Here is a 21998-nt window from a genome sequence, read left to right as displayed (position 1 = left end):
TCTTTTGCTTTTAACCTTCATTTACATTACGGTTTATTATATTCAATGCTCTTTGTCTAATTCATATTATGTACTGTCATTTTGGAGCAATCTTTAATTCCCTTTAATATTAACAAAGTCTTTATCTTATGTTATGTGAACCCTGGATCCTCTAGAGTGGATTTGAGGTATGTATGTGAAAGAAGTGAAAACGACTCCTTTTCTGTGATGTTTCCACATGCATACAGAGCGGATGTGATAATTGTTAATGATTCAACTCTGGAATGTGTGGATCAAAAGTTAAGAGAAGTTCCTCCCGTACCTTCTGGCCAAAACACAAACTTAAAATCACGTTTTTTCTGGAGCTTTCTACCACATCTCATGGTCTCAACCGGCTGACTTATTCAGTGATAATAGCTCAAGAAAATGCTGTGAATTTGTGTCCAAAGTTCAAAGCATTATCAAGGTCCAGAATATTTAAAGCTCAAACAAAAAACCCTAGAATTTTTCTTTCAGCCTATCAAGTGATTTCGTAGGAAATCTCAAATTGATTCAATTAAAAACCTGATTGATTGCTGTGGGTTGGTGCTTCATGAATAAACATATACTTCTCTTTGCAGGAAGTATTGAGATACACGTTTTTCATGGAGCTAAAAACATCTTCTATTGATGACTTTCCTTTGAAAGTAACCCATGAAATCACCTTCCCCTTTTTTTTTTATAAATTAAAGAATAGAATTTGACTTACTCGAGAAACTGTTGACAGCGACTCTGCTCGGGTGGTAGAAACCTGTCTTGCATTGGCACTTGTACTTGTCCAGGACAAACCCGTGACCATGGATCGGCATACACTGCGAGAGAAAAACACAAAACATTAACCCATTAACCACACAGAGAAGCATACACACAGCATGAAAGCTATTCAAACATGTCAATACTAAACGGAAAGCAGAGCCTGCAGCAGAGGATCGGGGAGCAGAAGGTGGGATCGAATGTCTTGTGGGAAAGACAAAGGGGATTTAAGACATTTCAGACGTGAGATTCTTTTCTCTAACTGTGTTCAACACTAGATATTAAATTAACAGATCCTCCTGCGTTTGATTAAAAGTCTGGTAGGAAGCAGAATGAGGGCATCAAGGGGCATCTTTGGCAGACTTGTGTGCTGTTTGCCAAAATGACAAGACATAATTAATATCTAAATTAAGAACAGACTCACTCACAAGATTCAAGGAAACAATTAATTCTGTTTCTCATGGGAATGTGAAACTATTTTGTTTGTTCTCTGTGTGAACATGTTTGGGTCATTGGAATAAAGCGCCGAGTCTTATTTTCACAGAAACATGTTTTATCAAGCAAAGACGATAACAAGAGTCCAAATAAAGCAGATTGGACTCAGAATAGCTCCAGCACTCCAGTTTGACACTCAACACGTTCTGATGTGTTTGTGACCTGACCGTAAAACCTGGAGGCAAGGCCATCATCAGCGTCTAAATGAAAAATCAGTCAATGTGATGCTCTTCACAGCCAAATGGACTTCTTAAGAGGCAGCTATTTCTTACTGTCTCTCAAGGTCCTTGATGAGGTCTGGAGGCTCGAGAGTAGACCCTCAGTCAAAAAGCCTTAGAGAGGACAAAGCAGGGCTCCGGAGCACAAGGTAATTACCAGGTTACTATTCAGAGAACGATTTCCTTAAATAAAATCCACCGAAGAGAGCAAAGTGTTTAAAGTGGCACTACACTAATCTGTTGAGGACGGCTCCATTTAGAGGTGACAGCCTTGAACAGGGTCCTTTTGATCTTTGAATCTTGAACCTGTGTACTGACAGAAAACAGGTTCAACAGTCTATTCTACCGCACTACGCTTAAACTGAAGTGTAAGTTTACTTCAAAACAGACTTTATTATGTTTATTCAAAGCCACATTCAGATATTTTCATTTACGCCTCTGTGGATAAAGGGACACAAACAAGCCTCCAACCAACTAACTAGAATATATCAAAAACGAGCATCAGGTGACCTGTACAGTTTATTTTAATTCACTTAGCTGTTACTACAACTTGTTTATTTTTCCTTTTTTTTTTTTTTTTTTTTGTACTTTTCTACTCTTTTTCTTTTTATTCTATTTTATAGAGTACAACTTTGTTGTAGAAGCTGACTCAGGGAGAAACGCAAAAGAATTCCAATGTACCTGTACTGCCCTGTACCTGTGCAAATGGCAATAAACATCTATTCTATTCCATTCAAAGAGCAAGAAAAAACAAAAATTCAGTAGAACAATAATGAGGAAGGTAGAGTTTCTAAAGACTTTGGAGGAACATTTATATTGTAAGCAATAACGTTGGGTGTTTTTTTTACCTGTTACAAATATGAGTGAACTGCACTGATTTTAACAAAACTGGTTGGTCGGAGAGATTTTATTATAAGACAAAAAGTGATATCTCGATTGAGTTAAACCAGCCTCCAAATCCTTGGTGACTGTCTGGCTTGATTCCACTCAAAACATCCTCAGGGCGCCACAGTGTGAAATCTAATTGTGGCAAATTGGATAAATTGGCAGAATAGATGTTTTACCATGTTAGTGCCAGATTTCTTCCTCCTGAGACGTGTATCCCCCTGCATAACATTTTGCCTGTTTGCAGATTTAAATGAGCTCTGTGCTGCAACGTGAGTCAGGTATCTGATTTCATCTCTGATCCCCCAGCAGCTGTCTCCTCAGGACAGGTGGAGCACGCTGCAGATACTGCTTGCCACTGTTAATATGCCCAGCTCAGAAAGACACTAGCAGAAACAGCCAGTGACAGGAGAGTGTGTGTGCGTGTGTGCGCGTGTGTGTGTATGAGTATGCATATTTTTGTGCGTGTGTATCAGTGAGGGCCAGATATAGCCCTGGCAGTGTATCCCAGTGCTCTCTGCTGCAGTGATGGATGCAGAGGTTCTGGTGTCGGAGTGTGTTTAACGGAGGGGAAGCAGTCTGCCTTTAAGCTACCTGCTACCTGTCATGTGTGATATCAGAGGCAGCCGCCCAACCAGGAGCCAGACTCATATCAACAGGCCATAAAATAGATCTTATCTGGGTTGAGAAGCTCAGGAAAGACCTGGGATGAATGTAGAGGCATAGGAAGAAGATATATTAAGATGATTATTTGACAAAAGATGATTATGTTTAGATGACTTCTATCGTATCGGAATAAGAAATTCTGGTATAATGATACTTCACTGGGCACCTTTAATATATTCCTAGATCCCTATAGTACATGTTTAACATTGCATTCAAAAATATTTGCACTTAAAAGTTCCCTTAAGGCTCTGAGAAGTTGTGATGTTGTTAGAAGAAGTAACAAGTCAATTAAAAATAATGAAAAATGTAAGTATTTAACTTTATCTTAAAACGAAAGACTTTAAATGTCTGTATTTTCTGCACGAATACAATTCCTGCTGCCTGACTTGGCCAGGACAAACTCGAAAAAATAGATTTTTTTTATCTCAATGAGTATTTCTCCCAGTTAAATAAAGGTTTTTAAAAAAAGCTACTGCAATAACTGCATAAAATACGGTTATGTCATCTCTACTATAAATACACTGTATAAATCTACAGTGTACTTACATTGATCCACATCATTTTCTAATTTTAGCACCACATGCTGTTGTAGTATTTCAAACAGAGCACAAAGAAACGACCTACTTCATAATGCATGACATCTGGTATTAATTATGTGTGATGTTGTGTTGATAGTGAGCAACTCAGGCGGCCATATTGGGTTTTTTTTTCTATAATGAGCTGAAGGCATCAACTGTGCTGCCAGAGAGCAGAAGTCACATCACATTAACCGATCATTAATTAAGTCAGTATGATTACGAATCATTTGTTTAACTGTGCACAATCTCAGCAGTTCTTCTGATCCAATCTGACAGAATTAGATTTTACTTTTTAACTGAGCAGAAAACAAGAGAATAATGAAAAGTAAAGCATCGGTTTTATTGCATCTATTCCTGGCAGCTACCTGTGGATGCAGTGATAAGTCAATAAGATCTACCTCATTTATTTTTTATGATGAGTCGCATGTAGGAGGGTCACAGAGAGCTTGTACTGTGTGTCTCCAACTCCCCAAGGTTCTCCTGCCAGAACCAACTCGTTGTTTTTTGCAACCCAGCTGTGGCAGCTGTCAATCACACACACACACACACACACACACACACACTGACATGCTAATTACCATGGTGACATGTGTGTGACCCGCCAGCCAGAGCCTTTTTTTATGGGTGTGCGTCACACCATCAGAGGAGTGTGGTCTACCAGGCTGCGGCAGAATTCTTCTACAAAGGACCAGAGGGGTCAAAAATAGACACAACACACACTCATTTCCTGTCTTCATCTTTCCCTCGCGCTCTCTTTCTATCTCTCGCTCTCTCTGGGATGTCATTTCTTACATCACAGCTGCATGCAACACTGTGAGTCTTCATTGTTTTTAAAGCAAAATCCTTAAATATGGACTTTCTATTAAAATGTAAAGAATAGAAGCCACCCATTAATGTACCATGAGGTTGTTTTTTTATGATGCTGAAAATGCAAAATTATCCAGAATTTCAAAGGTCTCATAAATCAAAATGAAATCAAATACTCTTCACACTACTGACTGTATAAAACATGGACGTAGTCTCAGTGATTTTTACCACTGGTTGGAGGTGTTAAAAAGCTCAAAGATTGCCGTGGCTATAATGGAAATACTGACTCTATACCTAACTTTTGTTCAATCTTATGACTCAAAGAGAGGTGGAGTTAAGGGCAAGTTCACACCTCTTCATGCAATTCATTGGCTTTTTCTGGACACTTGAGGAGCTGCAGTTCTTTGCATTTCCGCTTAATTTTCTTAACACTATAAGTTGCGGCTTGCAGCACATTGAATCTTTGATCTTGAAGAAAGAAAGCATTCAGAAATCACGCAAGTGTGATACCTAGATAGTCACATTCAGAAGTGTAAGGACACTGACAAGCTGCTGTGTTTTATAAGCTATGAGACAAATGGGCTTTCTCTTCCTCAGGAGACTATGATTATGCTTCCAGCATTGAGAGAAGTACAAATCTTATTTTATTGGTTTGGTGTTTAAGAACTTGATTGGCCTGCTCTTACCCCTGACTTCAGCCAACCCCATCAAACACCTTTGGGACAAATTTAGGGTTCCACACTGCATACACACAAATCACAACGAGTGCCATTTACAAATGACCGTCACTTGCAATTGCTGATAAATTTGAGAGTCCTGCAGTCCTCCCGAGTGCGCAAGCAAGGATCACAAGTACAACTGCATTCATTTTGATATTTGAAATGTGTCAAAAAATGTGTGAAATTAAATTATCACATGTTGCAGGCTGCAGCTTGCATGTTAAAGAACCCAGGGAGGCAATATCCTCCAACATCCGCTCTTTTTTTGTGTCTTATTTTTAAATGTTTAGAAGTGTCTTGTTCTGCACTGGGGAAGACAAAGTCTGTGAAAATGCTTCATATTTTTGGTCATCTATTATTGGTTTGGAGTAGTTCTGTTTATTATACACAAACTACATTAACCAGAATGCATTACTTTCACCCTGACTAGCACTAAAAGCAGCCGATGAGTTTAGTGGTGGTGCTGTGAAATTTACGACTTTGTGCAGGAATCCAGTTATTGGTTTTCTTTTTCTTTATGACTTTAGGCTGTTTTAAGAGCAGCACCGTTGACCCTGACCCTGCTTTTAAAGACTATGGGATCCTGCACTGTGCATGACCTCTGACCTACACGTTGACAGGGAGTAGTCTAGTGTGGCTGTGTTATTGTTCAGCAGGTTTACAGCATTTAAGGACAATAACTTTCACTACCTCTGGGTATAAATATCCTTTTGACAGTTATTTTTTGTGAAGCAGGCCTACATTTACTTTGTTATAATAAACACTGCACTCTTGTACAGGATGCCAAAACTGTCTTCTACAAAGACGGCGGTAAAGCGTATTTTATATAGAACAGTTTGCCATGTTTTCAGATATGATTGAGATATAAGTGCATGTAAAACTTTGCTTGTTTTCTGAATAAATTAGAAACAGTCAAGACAGTGAGGACCATGCTGTAAACTCAGACCATCACTCCACTCTCACTGTGTATCTACTGCACATCACTGCATTAATCTACATCACTGCAGCACTCCCTTCATACAAAAAAGCACACACTCTACAATATACTATATCTCCTTATATTAAACACAACAGTTCTCCTCCATCACCTTTCCATGACATGAAGCTGGGGAATAAAAAAAACAACCCAAGGAGAAGCGTTAATTGATGTGGAGGCCAGGCATCTTCTACCTGACCAGGAAACCAGGAACTAGCTTGATTCTGCTCACTAATTAGGACCTGCCGAGGACTCTCCATCGCTTTGAAATAAGCCCACGCTCTTCCGGTCCAGAACTGTGCCTAATCAAGCACTAATAGGCCTCTGTAGATATTTGTAATGATCCTGCAGAGTGCAACATAAACCCTGAGGAAAGCTCAACGTACAATAATTACAGATTGAGCTGTACACTGCTCAGAGAGGAAATGAGCTGTGGGGTAATTTACACACTGTAGAAACAGTACAGTTAGTGTGAAGATGTAAAGTGACAGCTCAGGTTTTGTATGAAAGCACAAGGGAAAGTGATTGTTTCGAAGGAAGAATTTAAAATCACACGTTTTAACAGGCTTTGTTTCTCTGCTGAGACTTTTCAACTTGACACTTAATGAGCTTCATTTAAAAAAAACACATGCACATGAAAACCTTCACAAATTTGATCTATTTTAAATGTTAAAATATCACTTCTCCTCATGGGGAATATCATTTAGCAAGTGAATAAGTTGTGTAATGTCTTTCATGATTCATGAGGAGCTTTTATCGAGTCCAAGCCAAATAACTTGGAGATGTCACCGGGGTTATCTTGCCTCTGGCTGTTAGAGATATTGCTATTTACCAAGCATGGAGGGTCAAGCAAAGCACTACAAAGTTTTATGAGCGATTTGCAGGCTCTGGGGCTGTAAGAGATTCACTTAATGTAGTGACTAAAAGGCAGGCTATCTCAGCCTTTATTGACTATTATTTTAATTTCCTGTTTCTTGCAAGTTCCCATTTTAATCGGGGCAATTAAATGGAATACCCTTTAACTTTTGCTGAAGGTTCAACCCTCAAGCCAAAGCCTGAGGGCAGGTCTTAAACATTTGAGCTTTTTATTTGGGTACAATTATGTTTCAGAATTTAGATGCCACCTAGCTCTTGTTACTTTTGATGAAACATTGCAAAAGCTTCTGCAGAATAAATGTTACATCATGAATACACATTAGAAACCAATAAGCTTCAGTCATGCCAAGTCTGAACTCTAAACATAAGTTTCAAACAAACACCATATACCATCGATCCCATTTGGGGTTCTGGGGGGCCAGAGAGGATCCCAGCTGTGATTGGGTGGGAGGCAGCGCACACCCTGGATGGGTCACCGGTCAATCAGAGGGCTGTGACGTAGTCTTATTAAAGTCACCCATTGGTTTCTAAAGGGCGGCTTTGAAGCTCAAAGTTGGCATTGGCCAAGTTAGAAATGCTGCCTCAAACTAACTTTAGTTCTACCTGAACACAGGTGTAGACGAGGCAGTCCTTAAGCCTCTAGGCAAACAGTTAAAACCCACCAAGCTGTTAGTCAGCCACCGCCCTAATTAAGCATTATTCTTAGCCCTAAAATAATAAAAACGGAAAAATTCAAAATTCAGCCCTTTTGCAGCCAGCCTTAAGTGGACACAAGTGGAACTGCAGTTTTTTACACTTTAACATCGGCTTCGTTTTTTAACACCAGACGTTGCCGCTTGCTTAATACTCAATGGTCCTCAATTCAGTTCATCTTTAATTTCAGAAAATTTGAAGAAACTCTCTTCAACTGGCTGTCTGCATTCCTAAGATTTGCGTTGCGAATGGGATTGTAAGATGTAAAAAATAAAAACTAGCTGTACAGACAAAATGAAGGAGGGGCAGAATTCCAAACAGATGAATGGAGGACAACCTGAAATCACATTATGTCTGGCCAAGGCAAGCCGCCAGTGTGGAGGCATAAAAAGTGCAACACGGGGGAAATCACTTTTTACAGGATAAGACAAACGTGCCTTATGGGCCGGTAAGATGTGAAGGTGGTTTTATATAACATATGTAGAAAAGGAATCACAATTTACAAGTCTTTAAAAATGACAATATAAAGATATATAACACTCTCTACCCCCTCTGGCTAGTTGGCTATCATCAAGTATAGGAATGTCACTATAGCCACTTAGTGCTACATGAAGAGCAAGATTTAGTAGTGAACTAAACTTTGTGTACATTATTGTGTGTAAGGGGAAAACAAGGAGAGAGGTTTTTGACATTTGCTTCAGCCCTGGTTCATGCTTTTTCAGCTGTGGGGCATGGGCAGGGCTAAACAAATTGGTGCTGGATGTGCCTCAGACCCCAATTTCAGGCCTGAGCATCACTCTAACTCACACACATTCACATAAAAGGCATCGCCCGTCACAGACACAATGCAGAGAGCTGGCTGTGACTCCTCGCTCAGAGGGACAACTACACAGCCAGCCAGGCCTTTAAACGAGGTCAACTAGCTGGAGTTAGCCGGAGAGGAGCTGCCCGGGCAGCGGGGGCCTCGCTTTGGGTGTCATCCAAAGACCAAAGCCTAAACACCAGTGAGATAAACACTCTGGCCTGGGGGGAGCTTAACACTGCCATCAGGCTGAGACTAGTAAACACACAACAGACAGCACATGGGACATCGCTCTCATAATCACACTCACAGCTTGTGTAGGTGTCACAGTGAACCAGCTAGGCACATATTCATTGTATGATCGCTCAAAAGCACAGTAATGTTGACCCTTGCATCTTGCAGCAGTGAGTCCTGCAAAAAGACAAAACAACGATGTCCACACATGGAACTAAATCATGCTCAAATGATGACAATGAGAAGTGGAAAAAGCGCAATCAGGCGTGCACAAAGTTTTATGACATCCTCACAGCAGCCTCCAGCACAAAATTGTGTCACTGAAGATAAAGAACAGGAAAGTTTGCCGCTGTTGTCCACTCACCCTACACAACTCTCAGAAGAACAGCAATTTCAACATTTATTTTTTTCACCAAGAAATCCCTGTCATCCTACAAAACAGCGACAGAAACGTCTCCTCCTTACTTTAACTCTCTCATCAGGTCTACACTCCCTCCCCCCCTCTACGCTCTGCCAATGAAAGGTGTCTGATCCAACCTTCACAACAGGGTCCTAAGTCTCTGACTAGACTCTTCTCCTCTGTCGCCCCCCGGTGGTGGAATGAACTTCCAAACGCCAATCGATCTGCAGAGTCCCTCTGCACCTTTAAGAAAAAGCTAAAGACCCAGCTCTCTCATGAATACCTACTAACTTAATGATGATGGTCTCCATATTATTGATGATGATGATGGTAATGACGATGGTTTTTGTTTGATAACGACGACTTATAAGATGGTTTCTATACTGATTAGAGCTCTCAAGAACTGCCCTCAATGTTGTGATTGGCCTCTGGTCACTTCCTGTCAGCACCTGTGTGTCCAATCAGACTCAAAGCTGATCGTTTGCTCTTACTGACATTATTCCCTTTTTTTCTAGATCCTTGCTTGTGTTGTACTTACTCTCTGATGTACGTCACTTTGGATAAAAGCGTCTGCTAAGTGAATTGTAGAATTGTAGGAAGGCATTACTTGGTTTCTTTGTCTTTTTTGATGCTAAACTGATAATCATGACACCAATATATCTGCTAATAAATAGGAGAACTGATTTTGATTAAGCTATTGATGGAAAAATCCACATAAAAGAGGTTGTTTGCCAACATTGTAAAATGAAACTTCATTTGCATACTATAAAACTGACAGTGTGGGGTTGACAGGTAAGAAAATTATGTAAGTAATCAAAGAATTTATGAGCGAATAAGATCAGCTAAAGAAGTTATTCTGGAATTAAGGCTGTAAGAGTAACATCAGGTTTGGACTAGAAACCCTGCCCTGCGTTTAAAAGGACCTCTTTCATTGGGATTAAGCAACTTGGTCTTTCAGACGCCTCCCTGCAGAGGGTTTCCTAGGAAAGTCCAACTGGGAGGAGAACCTGTGGCAGCACAGAACACACTGCAGGGACTCATATATCCCTACTGGTCTGGTCTCCCAGGAGGAGGAGAGGATGTGGTTGAGGAGAAGTAAATGGGGGCTTTATGCTCAGCCTGCTTTACATGGACTCAGAAACTCACAGAAAATGAAAATGTGGGAAATATCTGCTGTATTTCTTATTTTAAATTCTCAGGGAATCTTTTTTGTTGTCAGTGTCTTTCAGTCTTTCTCTTTTTTGTCCATTGCTAACATTCAGCTCTACTCATTTCACATCCAATCTCATGGGTCCCTAGACAAATGTTACCTCTGTGTTCCAGGTTTTCCCGTCCTCCCTCAGTGTTTGCTTTTTTTTTCCTCGTTTTGCTTTGTGCAGGGAAGGCTGGGCAGAGTGCAGCAGATATAAGACTCTGCCCAGTGGCAAGTGTACCCCATGTCTTCAAAGTGTTTTCATGTAAATTCAGAGTTCAAGAATTTTCCACAGAGCCAATTAGTGCGACAACGGTTAAGGACGGGCTGCAATGCCGAGGGGTGAAGTTGAAACCAGAAGTGGACTGTGATCTCTCATCCCACTGAGTTACTGCCAACGGGACTCAACATGGATGTTTTTACAATATATACTCAAAAGGAGTAAGGACTATAGGACAGAAAGCATTCTCCAGAAGTCTCCTATGTGGGGTCTGGACGTTTCCAGTATAATGAAAACAATGTATTCTCTGTGATATAATAAACTGAATGAAACCGAATACCGGATATCAAATGCTAAAAAATTGACAATACTGCAAAAAAATATTCAAGTATTCTTACCCAGGCTATTTTGGCACAAATTTATGGGATTGAATATTCACTTTCATGCAGCTCTAAAACCACGTACGGTTTGTTTTTTCTTCCCCCACAACTGAAGACTTTGAAGAGCTGTTTCCAAGATGCAGCGCTGCATCCATCTGGCGAGCTGCAGACAAATCTCTGTTCAGCCTTAAACTCCTTCATTCCTGCTTTTTTTTTTACAGCGGAAGAAACCCACATGTATTGATTCTTTTTATTTCTAGGTCTTCGGTTTGACTTGTCTCTCTATTACTTTACTACAACTCTGCTTAATTCACAAGGCACAAAAGGATTTGCTCAAATTAAAGGGGGGGAATTTAAATCTGCGGGTGCACAGCAGTATTCTATTTCCTTTCTATCAAGCACCCTTATCAACTCTGAAGCATAATCACAGCTTTGGTGAGATCACTGTAGATAATTAGCAATTACCCTATTTATAGGCTCCTGAACATACTCCTAATAGGCAACATAGCGAAGAACGTGGTTAATTAGGACGCTTTAAGGCCTCACTCTGTACACAGGCCGCTCAGACAAGATCAGCAGGTTGAAAGGGCCGTGGCCTGGTGTGAAAATACTCCTGACCCCTGAGGGAATCCCTGTCCCTCCCCCATAGGACCCGATGTTTGTAAGAGAGAGGGGCGATATCCAAGATACTAGAAAGAGGTTGTTTTTTTTATGTCTCAATACCCAGCAGGGCCTGCAGATGACGGGGTAAGCATTTTTGTTGAATGAGTGTTGAGGGAACGTTTAGCTGGGGGAAGCTGTCAGAGAAATAAACAGAAAAACGATACTCAAGCTTGGGGAGTGGGTCATGAATAATCAAGCCATAGTATATTTATTTTCTATGGCTTGCATGTATGCATTATCAGTATGCATGCATCATATGGGAGATACCTTTTCACAATTGTCAAACCAAAAGACTTTGTATCATAAGCATTTCCTCTTTTGCACAATGGAAGAATAGCGCTTGCATAAAACACTCAAAAGCACATCAAATAAATGTTATTACTCTGCTCTTGAATGCGCCACTGCCTTTAAATGAGTAACTTGTAAACATAAGATAAAGCACTTTAGAAGAACTTTACTGCACATCTTTTCTTTTTGTCCATGGTGGGAAGCTGACGACTTTGTTTAAACTCCATCTGCCATTCATGAGGGGAAACATTCCCTCATGAGAAAAGATGAATAACATAAAAATATCTCATCATGGGACAAAATGAGGCCGAAACCTTTGCATGCAAATAAAGCAACATCTGCATTTTTATTTTTTTTTTGAACAGGCTGATTAATGAATTTCAGTCGGCAATCAGTTTTCTAAATGAATCCCATTATTTCATTCTGCCACACAGAATCTGGACCAACCAGAAGAAAAGACAGCTCGTCTTCACTTAAATCATTCAAAACAAATGTGAGATGTTGAGTAAAAGTGATCATGGCATAGATACGTGTGTTCTTCTTTAGTAGGGCCAGTGTTTAAAGGATTGATTATAGCTGCTGATAACAGAGGTGGTCTTTGTTGAACCTTAGTATAGGCAGCTGTGAGTAAAGATTGCAGGAGGAGAGACAGTGAGACGTAAATCAAAGGGATAATACGAGACATGGATGGCACGGGTAGGAAGTCACTGCTGGGGTCAAAGCCAATCACCTTTCTTTCATTTTTTCTTTGAATCCAACTAGCACCGACTCAATAAATGAATATATAATAAAACTTCTGATTTTTGATCCTTTGATCGTTTACGGGAAGATTACCAAATATCAGAGAGCACTGACATATATTTTGGGATCAACAAGGGGGAAAAAAAATGGTAAAGATGATGGATTGATGTAAGTTTTATCTATGAATGTCATGTCCTTCACTCAAACAGAGCTGATATTTTTTCTTTAGCTATTTCTGTGGCTAACTGAGTAATGTGTGAGCCACATCCTCTGTTTGACTTCTTTCATTAGCTAAGTTAAAGTTAATCTTCTGAAGTTTCCCATGTGAACATTTTAGGCCAACTTAACACTTCAGCCCAGCAGCATATCACATTTATTTGCCAGGTTGAGTTTCCAACAGATTTATTTTTTGCCAAAATCAAAAAGCGGCTAAAAAAAAAAAAGAGGACAGATTGAAAATGTACTTTGTGAAAAGTAACTAAGAGTCACATTGTAGGAACAAGAATCAGAACACATAGAGATACAACAGGGCATAAACCTAAATTTAGTTACCTTGTTTTGGTAAGTTTGCTGCCACAACGAGTCAAAAAGTCCCAAAATCTGACCAGAAAGTGCCAGTGTGAGGGGATAAACAATACCAGAACAAAGGTTTTACAAACATCCATTTCTCTTTGGGGAGGGGTCAAACAAGACTATGACATCTGTGAAATAAAATCTGGTTCTTTAAAGGTTGCCCATATATTAGAAAAACTAAAAGATACAGTAGTCATGGTTTGGGCCTGGTAGCATCCAGGGAACAAATCTCAGTCAGTATAATTTGCTCACATGAAGACAATGAGGGTGTTCTTGCTTCTTTCCTGTTTGCAAAAAATAGGAGTGGGAGAGCGCGAGACGAACCAGAGAGAGACAGAAGGTGCGAGCAGGAGGGAGGCAGCAGTTGTTTAACACTGATGGCGTTATTAATTCAGCAGCACGAGCTACACGGCGGTGAAAATCAGCGTGTGATTGAGATGATAGCCGGCTGGGCCAGGACGACCTTGTGAGCCAAGGTCAAGATGTAACAGTGATTCAACCCACAGAGCTGAAATATCCACTTCAGCTTTCTAACATCAAAGAGAGATCACCGACCGCAGCTCGGCAGAAACAAAACCACACATGCTGTTGAGGGTACGAAACACAGAGACCATCAAATATCCTCTGCAACATAGAGGTTTGACACATACTGTAAAATCTACAATATATGTCACAATCCGTTTATGGAGGTCTCCCTGAAGTATAAATGGTTTAAACAGATGATGATTTCCATTTATTCAACAAAGTCCACAACGTGCAGTTTCTGTGCAGCTGTGTAGCTCTTGAGTTTTAGACATTTGGAGTTTGCTATCCTGCATTAGTTTAGCTCTAAGCCAACAGTGAAAGTTCTGAAGTACAGACCCACAACCCAAAAGTTCCAGTGCCCACCTCCACTGGTCACTTATTGTCTTTTCCATTAAACCAGCGCTCCTGAAGGTTCATTTACAATATACTATCATTTCCTCTAAATGCAGGATTATGACGTAATTAGGGAGAAAGCCTGGTCTGCATCACTACGTATCCCGGCATGTTTTGAGAAGTGAATGGGGGACAGTGTTCAATAAGGTCAGTTCACTTACAATGTGTGGAGGTGGTGGCTGCACATACGGTCAAGACCCTGTGTCAGAATTTTATAATGGTATATTGGGCGCACTGGTATTGAGAATGCAGCAAACCTTTTAGATTAAAAAAGGTATTAGAAGTGCGTCTCATTCACCAGATTTTACTGAGTATTGGTTTGGACAGTCAACCCTTTGCAGACTGTGATTTTTGAGGTGTTCTGATGCTATGTGTTGTCAAAGTCGGACTTTTTCCGTTCATAAACCTTCATTTCTACCCGGTGGCCCCTCACTCCTCTCCCTCAGCAGCTCTCAACACGAAAACAGCACCAAGCCAGGAGTCCTTGTCATTTCCTGCTGGAGTAATCATTCAGGTTATGTGTCACTGCCTGTCACGGGCTACAGTCCCCCCCCCCCCCCCCCCCCCCCCAGGCACCAACACTTGTTCTCGGGAATAAGCTAATTGATTGAAACGTTCATCATCATCCACGGCCCTTGCTCGTATGAAAGCTCTCCCCCAGGGCGGAAAAGTCCTGGACTTTTGAAGGAGGCTGAAACACACTAATGGAAGTGCTGTAAGTGAGAGATGAGCGTCAGCCTCTAACAGCATGTGTACGCCTTTTAAAACAGGAAGTCATGATGATAATCTTTGGGGCTCCATGCTTGGCTATGTAATGACTCATCCAGACTTCTAATGATTGGTATTAGTCAGAGCTATAACTTCATAATTAATCAAAGGAGATGTAAAGTTTCCTTTTTATTTAATGCAGTCAGACTGTATGATGTTTATTGATGTATATTTTCAGTTTCTTTCATGCAAGTTTCAGTAACTTGATGATGATATAAGCAAAGCCTTTCTGCAAAAACAAATGATGAAGTTTAAATGTATATTGTCTTGGTTCTACTGTGATGTGTTGTTGTACACACTGCAGCATTTTATAATTAGGTTGATTTTGTTCCTCCATCATCACTTTAAAAAACATGTTCCTCTATCCTGACATCCTATGAGACTGATCAGGATTACGTTGGTAACAAGTTCTAATCTCTTGGAGAACTTGTAACGATTTGAACACACAGTACAGCTGCCTTCAAATACATATATGTTTTCTGACGGTGCTGTGTTGTTGTATTTTCCTTGTCAACAGTCTGAGTCTCATTTTGTTTCTCCTTCCTCCGCTTGCCTGCTGAATCAGTCATCCATAGCAGCTGCCTCCATCTGAGTCGGGGCTGCCTGCATGCCTGGCTGGGCAAACAGCAGCTTGAGAGGCAGGATGTGAGGGGAGGCTGTGGAGATGGCTGGCTGGCTGGCTGGGCGGTACGATTGCATTTTGTCAAAATCAATTGCTGGAATGGAGGCACTTAAAACGCTGCTAAAGAGCAGGGGAACACGGGTGGACGTGTTGGAAAAAAAAGGAACTTCATAGATGTTGGATAAATTCTTATTTAGTTGTATATTCTTTTTAACTAGAAATTCAACAATTCTGAGGTAATATACCGGTATGTTAATCTCTGTGAAAGAGTTTGGAATATGAAATTCCCAATGAGTTTTGGCTCCAGCCTAGTTTTACTGAATGTGAGTATGCACACACACACAAAAAAAAAAAAAGTTTTGGGTGAGCTGATGTGTGAATGCAACAGTTAACAATCAGGAACATTCATTGCAAGTAAGCAAGCATGGGAAATGATGTTTGTATCACGCGATAGTGAGCAACCAGTGTGATTCTCTTTTCTGCCTGACAGTATGTTCTTTACTATTGATATAGCATTGATATATAGAAACAAATGTCATCATGGCGTCCATCTCTGTTGCTTTGTCCGCTATTTCCAAGGCATCATATTTCATGTCCTGCCTCCTGAGACCCCCCCCCCCACTCCCCCCCTCCATCTCTCACTTTGAGGTGCATTTATGAACACACATGTCAGAAGATTTCAGCTGCATCCTGTTCTGAAATGTTCTACATATGCACATGCTCATGTGTAAAAATTCTATAGCGTTTATATGTTATTGGAAGTGTAGAAGTGCAGAAGTGTAGAAGTGTGGAAGTGTAGAAGTGTAGAAGTGTAGAAGTGTAGAAGTGTGGAAGTGTAAATGTCGCTTGAAAGAGCATCTGAAAATTGGAAATGTGACCACTACAATGAACCACCTAAGTGAATAAACCACTCCAACATAAGCTTAACCAACTGCCATGTTTCCAATAGAGGAAAGAAAAGCACCGCTTACGTGGCTCCATAGCGCCCAAAAAATGATGCCTTTCTTATTCAAACCACCTGAAAGAAACCCATTAAATGACAATTTGCATCGTACGTGCAGAGGGAATACCTGCGTGAAGTACAACACATGGCAATAACACCAAATGAATCCTGTTTGCACAAATGGGGCATCCCTCCAAATGCTGTTTTAATCACATTACCACACACACACACACACACACAGCTCTACCCGACTTTATTTCACTGCAGCTGAGATTTCTATTCATAGCTGGAGGAAATCAGCCCCCCACGTCACCTCTGATTTACCCTTTGGTGCACTTTAAACCCGGGATGGTAGGTTGTTAACTGTAATAGATACAAGGCGGCTTGCTGTAATTCCTCCCTGCACAGGACTGCTGTTACATGAGGGGGTCTTATGAGTTACGAGACAAACTCTGGGATACACATTCCCCAGAGATAACAAGGTGGTTAAAATCATTGCTGCACTCGGTGTTTATGTTGCTACCTCGATTCCTCTTCTCCTATCTATACTGTTTGTCTCGAAGATGTGACTGTAATGAGACATTCCTGTATGATAAAGCTGCCATGCAAGACAGGGACGCATCCTGCAACATATCAAGATCACACAAGTTTCCATCAATCAGCTGTAAACAAGCATCCTGCAAACACAAACTCTGCACCTGCACTGTGAGCACACAGAGCTCATTATTCTGCAAGCAGCAGAAATCTATAACACTAACATTGTATTTCTCTCCTAGTAGAAAACCTACACACACACACACACACACACACACACACACACACTATGTCAAATGTCTCTGGCATTGACTGTCCACATAGAGGTGGAAGTACTCAGACAAAGAGAGTGATTAATTATTCAAAGAGGCTCACTGCAATCCATTACATCACATGCATTATGAAGCAGTCTGATCTACAGCACCTCTTCAAAATCTATCGCTCTTAACAATGAGACTGAACAGGCAAGGTAAGAAGGATCGACCAGAGGGGCTACCTACTCGCTGGTCGTGAAAGGTTACTGTGTTCGCAGGCGGCAGAGAGGATTAATAACTTAAGGGTTAAAGTCAAAGTTTGAGCCAAGCATGGTGTCGATTAGCAAAACATCAAGAATAACAATACAAAAACTATAAGAAAAATGTATCTATATTTGAGAAAAGATTAAAAATGTGAGTAAAACATGGAAGAGAAAAAATGTGTCAATGTTTTAAAATCCCTTTGCCAAATTTACAGTCCTACTTCCAGAAACAGCAGACACTTTTTTTAAGTAAAACAAAAAACCTGCCCTCAAGCAGCACATAGAACAATTGCGCGATTAGCTGATAAACACAATGACACGTTGTGTTCCTGTTAGCCTGCTATTTCCCTCTGGAGTTGGTGGAGACCAAAAACAAAGCTAAAAGACACTAAATCAAGGACTTTTAAAAGCTAGATGACTTCCAAAATAACTTCAAATTAATGACGGTGTTGTACTCTAACTGCTGGGGGTCTAAATCGGCAACTGTTGCTATCAACTCCAACTTTGACAAATAGCCAAAAACGTATTTACTGGATGGATTTGATGTAGTCTCGCAGGATATACGAGTTAGTACTTTTGCAATGTATCTTTGCGAGCAGTGTTAAAAAATATAACTGGATGAGAGTTCTCCTTTAAATATTCAAGGATGTTTGAATTCCCTCTTGAAATAGCAAGAGGGTTGAGAGTTTCATCATCTTGTCCAACAGCTCTGCCCACATGTTCCAAGACCTTCAAACGGACTATTTTTTATCACTATGAGAGTATGAATAGAGGGGGCTATTTTCTACCATACTAATGCCGAACACTCTCTATTTCCTTACCCATCACTGAAAATGTGTGTTAAATATATGACCTGAACCTGAAAAAATCTCACAAAATCTCATATTTCTGTCATTGTCATTTACTTGAAATCTGGTCCAGTTGAGAACCATGTTTTCACCCCGTGTCATGTTGGCTCAACCCATCGTATACGTACCATAACACATGCAGTAACCTTCATGAGACAACAAGTCTTAACCACTCTAGAGTATATTGGGAATATGTTTAGGTAAAACTGAAAAAGAAAGCAAAGAAGTGACTGTATTTTGATGATTATATAATACAGTTTGTATGTACTTTAATAGATAGTCAGTAGCTCTGAGTTCAAGAGTTGATAGGTTGATAAAGGTATCATTAGAGAAGCACTAGATCCATTCATCATGAGATGTTCAGATTTAGTGCTTTTCCATTTAGCGCCTGGTGAAGATGTGACTGAGTGCGTGTACGTTACAGATCGGCTATCCGGAACAAATCAATCCTCTGTCTAATCCGCATGTTCTGCACACTCACCTCCATAGTGGACAGGTTGCATCGATGACTTCCAGCAAACCAGCCATCAGCGGAGCACTGGTCGATATCAACATCCTGTAGATTAATGTCAACGCGCACCACGCCCCTGCAAGACAGGAGGACACCATTAACCCGGCTGTTGAAGAATTAAGAATGTCAGTGCAAAGTGAGAGACACTTTTTACAGGTTGTATCCTCTCAGAAGTCAGACAAATGACAGTTTATTTCCCCAGAGAAGAGTGCTGCATATTACCTATTTCAATAAAATGTGTCAGTGAACGATTGGCTGTCAATAATGAGGTATAAAATAGCTGCTGATCTATTCAAAGTCTTGTTTACCAGCACTACCAGGAAGGGAACAAACATGATTAACAACAAAATGTATACTTGTTTTAATGGATAAGATGCCCTCTAGAGTGATAACAAGTGACAAAGCTCTACAATCTCTCACACAGTGTCGCTCAGTTGAATTGACTGTGGAGACTGTGTTATAACCTTTAGCTGTTGTATTTCTCCTCTGGGCATTGATTTGAACATCTGTTTATCTGGTTTAGGGGTGATGATATGGAGAAGGGAAATCCAGAGTACTGCCAGCACAAACTTTTCATCAAGGTTTTCATGTCTGTGTCTCAAAATTACACAAGTTTTGTTTAGATTTCTAAGCGCTGTGGGGGATAAATGTCATTTTGTGATCCAGATTAATTTCTGCAAGTGATCATTGACTAAAACCCGTTTAATTTCAATGCTGAGTGATTTGTATTAGCATTGTATTTTGCCCCCGGTGCCATTTTGTTAAAGAGACCTTTGTGGTTTCAGTGAGTTATTTATGGAGAACATTATTACAAGGGAAATAATTAGATTGAGCAGCCTTTTCATTTTCTACAGTTTTTTGCAGTTGAGAGGAACAACAGGATTTTGCACACTATTTTAATGTACTACGCAATGATTTATAAAAAGGAGGTAGTTATGAGCAGAAAATTTCACAATTCAATTAAACAACTACTGGTACATATTTAGTTAACACAACAATTAAAAATATATTTAAAATGCAAATTAAAGGGACAAAACTATAGACTAATTGTTACATGTTGCATAATACATTTGTTTATGTTTTGAATTAAATAAAAAAGAATCTTCATAAAAAGCTCATGATAATGATATTACATAAAAACAAGAATAACACAAAGGGCTTGGGGGTTAGCATAGCAGATAAAGCCGTCATCTTGGAAAAGAGCATTGCTACAACACACCAATCACACGTTCTGCTGTTGACTTATTTCATATAAAGATAAATAGTCTCTAGAATAAACCATTTATGGTGTGGCACATTTAAATCCCAGGTATTCCAGGTATTAGAATCAGTGCTGTTATAAGCTGTGACAGTGAGGAGTGTAAAACATCTTGTCCTGTCTACTGCTCAGTTTTGAGGACACAAGAGTGTGGTTACCATAGTAACGCCTCAGTCAAACCGTCATCTTGTGGAGACTTATCGAAACAACAAAACACAGAGCAGAGAAACGGCGGAGGATGCTGTCACTGTCGCTTTATCACTTCTGGGATGAGAGGGTTCAAGTTTTGTGTGATTAAAGAAGAGATGGTATGAAGCTCGGAGAAGTGTGAAAAAGAAAAAGCTGTGAAATTGCAGAAGAAGCAGGAACAAAAGAACAGTTAAAACTCACTTCTGATCTATATTAAGCTTTTTTTAACAGCAGACATTTTGACATGCTGCAGACAAAGCACAGGTGTAATAGGTAACATTAATCACAACACCTTGATGGGGCTATTTTTAGTGTTACACACACTTCCTCTACAGTGTCTGCTGTTCATGTTAAGGAATCAGGGTATTTAGGTCGTAATTTTACAACACAATGCTGGACAATGTCGTGTAGTGATTTTTATCCGAGTGGCTGCTGAAATCGTATTACAAGACAAAAAAATACCACAAGTGTTGTTTAAGGCTAGACTTAACCCCCTCTTCTTTATGAGGGGCCAAGTAAAAGTGGATTCAAATCAGGGTTGCGCTAACTTTATGGTTTTGTGCCACGAAAACATCTTAAATCTACGGTGAAACTAACCTTAAACACACACAGACTGTATGTATGTATGAATGTAAATGGTTACGGTTTAAAAGCATAAAAAACACCCTACCTTTAATAAGGCTGTAAAATGTCGTTTGACAACATGAGATCATGGTGGTTAAATAGTCACGTTTCTATTATTAACTAAAGTTCCTTGTTTTTGGTTCCGCCACGACGGAATTAAGGCACGGACTCATGTACGGCGAGCACACGTTACCTCCGGTTACCTAAGTCAAGAACCTCTTTACAGGACAAGCAGTGTTTCGAGGTATTTGTTTAATCTGAAATGTACTTTATTTCATGTTTGTGCAGATAATTATTCTGTAATCGTTTAAGTTGTACCACAAGGTATTTTTCAGTCAAGATAATAGAGCGCCACAGGAATGAGTCCTAAAGCCCGGAAGTAAGTTAGCATTTGAGCGCCATGGGGTCTAACGTCTAAAAGTCAACGGGGATTTTGAATGTGTTTGTAGCTAGACGCCTGAAATAAGGTCTGTGGTTAACACAAGCTGAAGAGATGTTGGTGTTTTGTTAGAGCACATAAACTACGTTAGGTAATACCCCCACTTGTGAAGTTTGAAGTTTTTACTCGTCTTTAAAAAGGCGGTTGCTAACAAGTGGCTAAATGTGACTTCAGTGGTTGTCGGGGACATTAAACGTCATCACGCCGGACACAGAGGGCGGGAACTCTCTCACTAGTCGGAGATGTCTCCTGTAGATTTAATCTTTAGGTTAAGGTGAATATTATGTTAGTAAACTATTTATGAAGCTAAGCGAGGATTAGTTTATCGGAGATCGTCTGAAGCATAACGTGACGTCACAATCATCCCACCGTGGTGTAGTTAGCTTTAGCATAACGTTAGCTTTTTACTTCAGTCGGCCGCATTAACTCTTCAAACATCATAAAAATGGCGTTCATCTGTGAAGATCATCCTGCTGAACAAAACGCCTACGCTTCAGAAACGTGCGTTTGCCACAGAGATTATTTTCTGCAATGATCCAAAATCCAATGAAAACATCCCAGAGGAGAATTCTGGTTAGACCCCATGGCGATGCTACTTCAGGGTTGGCCTACAAAAATACGTCATATGGTTTGTTCTCTATTGTCATCTT

General features: G+C 40.2%; 1 protein-coding gene across 2 annotated transcripts in view; it reads right to left on the bottom strand.

The window, feature by feature from the left end:
• gpr158a (G protein-coupled receptor 158a) overlaps positions 1-21998 on the bottom strand; it is a 62186-nt gene that overhangs the window by 32946 nt on the left and 7242 nt on the right. For both annotated transcript variants that reach the window (XM_029277274.2, XM_065948853.1), the window contains exons 2-3: positions 18809-18914; positions 728-830 (exon numbers count right to left, since the gene is read on the bottom strand). In XM_029277274.2, coding sequence (XP_029133107.2) covers positions 728-830; positions 18809-18914 — 209 coding nt within the window. The remainder of the gene's footprint in view (positions 1-727; positions 831-18808; positions 18915-21998) is intronic.

The sequence above is a fragment of the Labrus bergylta genome, chromosome 20, assembly GCF_963930695.1.
Source record: "Labrus bergylta chromosome 20, fLabBer1.1, whole genome shotgun sequence".
Lineage (NCBI taxonomy): Eukaryota > Metazoa > Chordata > Actinopteri > Labriformes > Labridae > Labrus > Labrus bergylta.
Note: the sequence above shows the minus strand (reverse complement) of the source record. Positions and strands in the feature narration are given on the sequence as shown.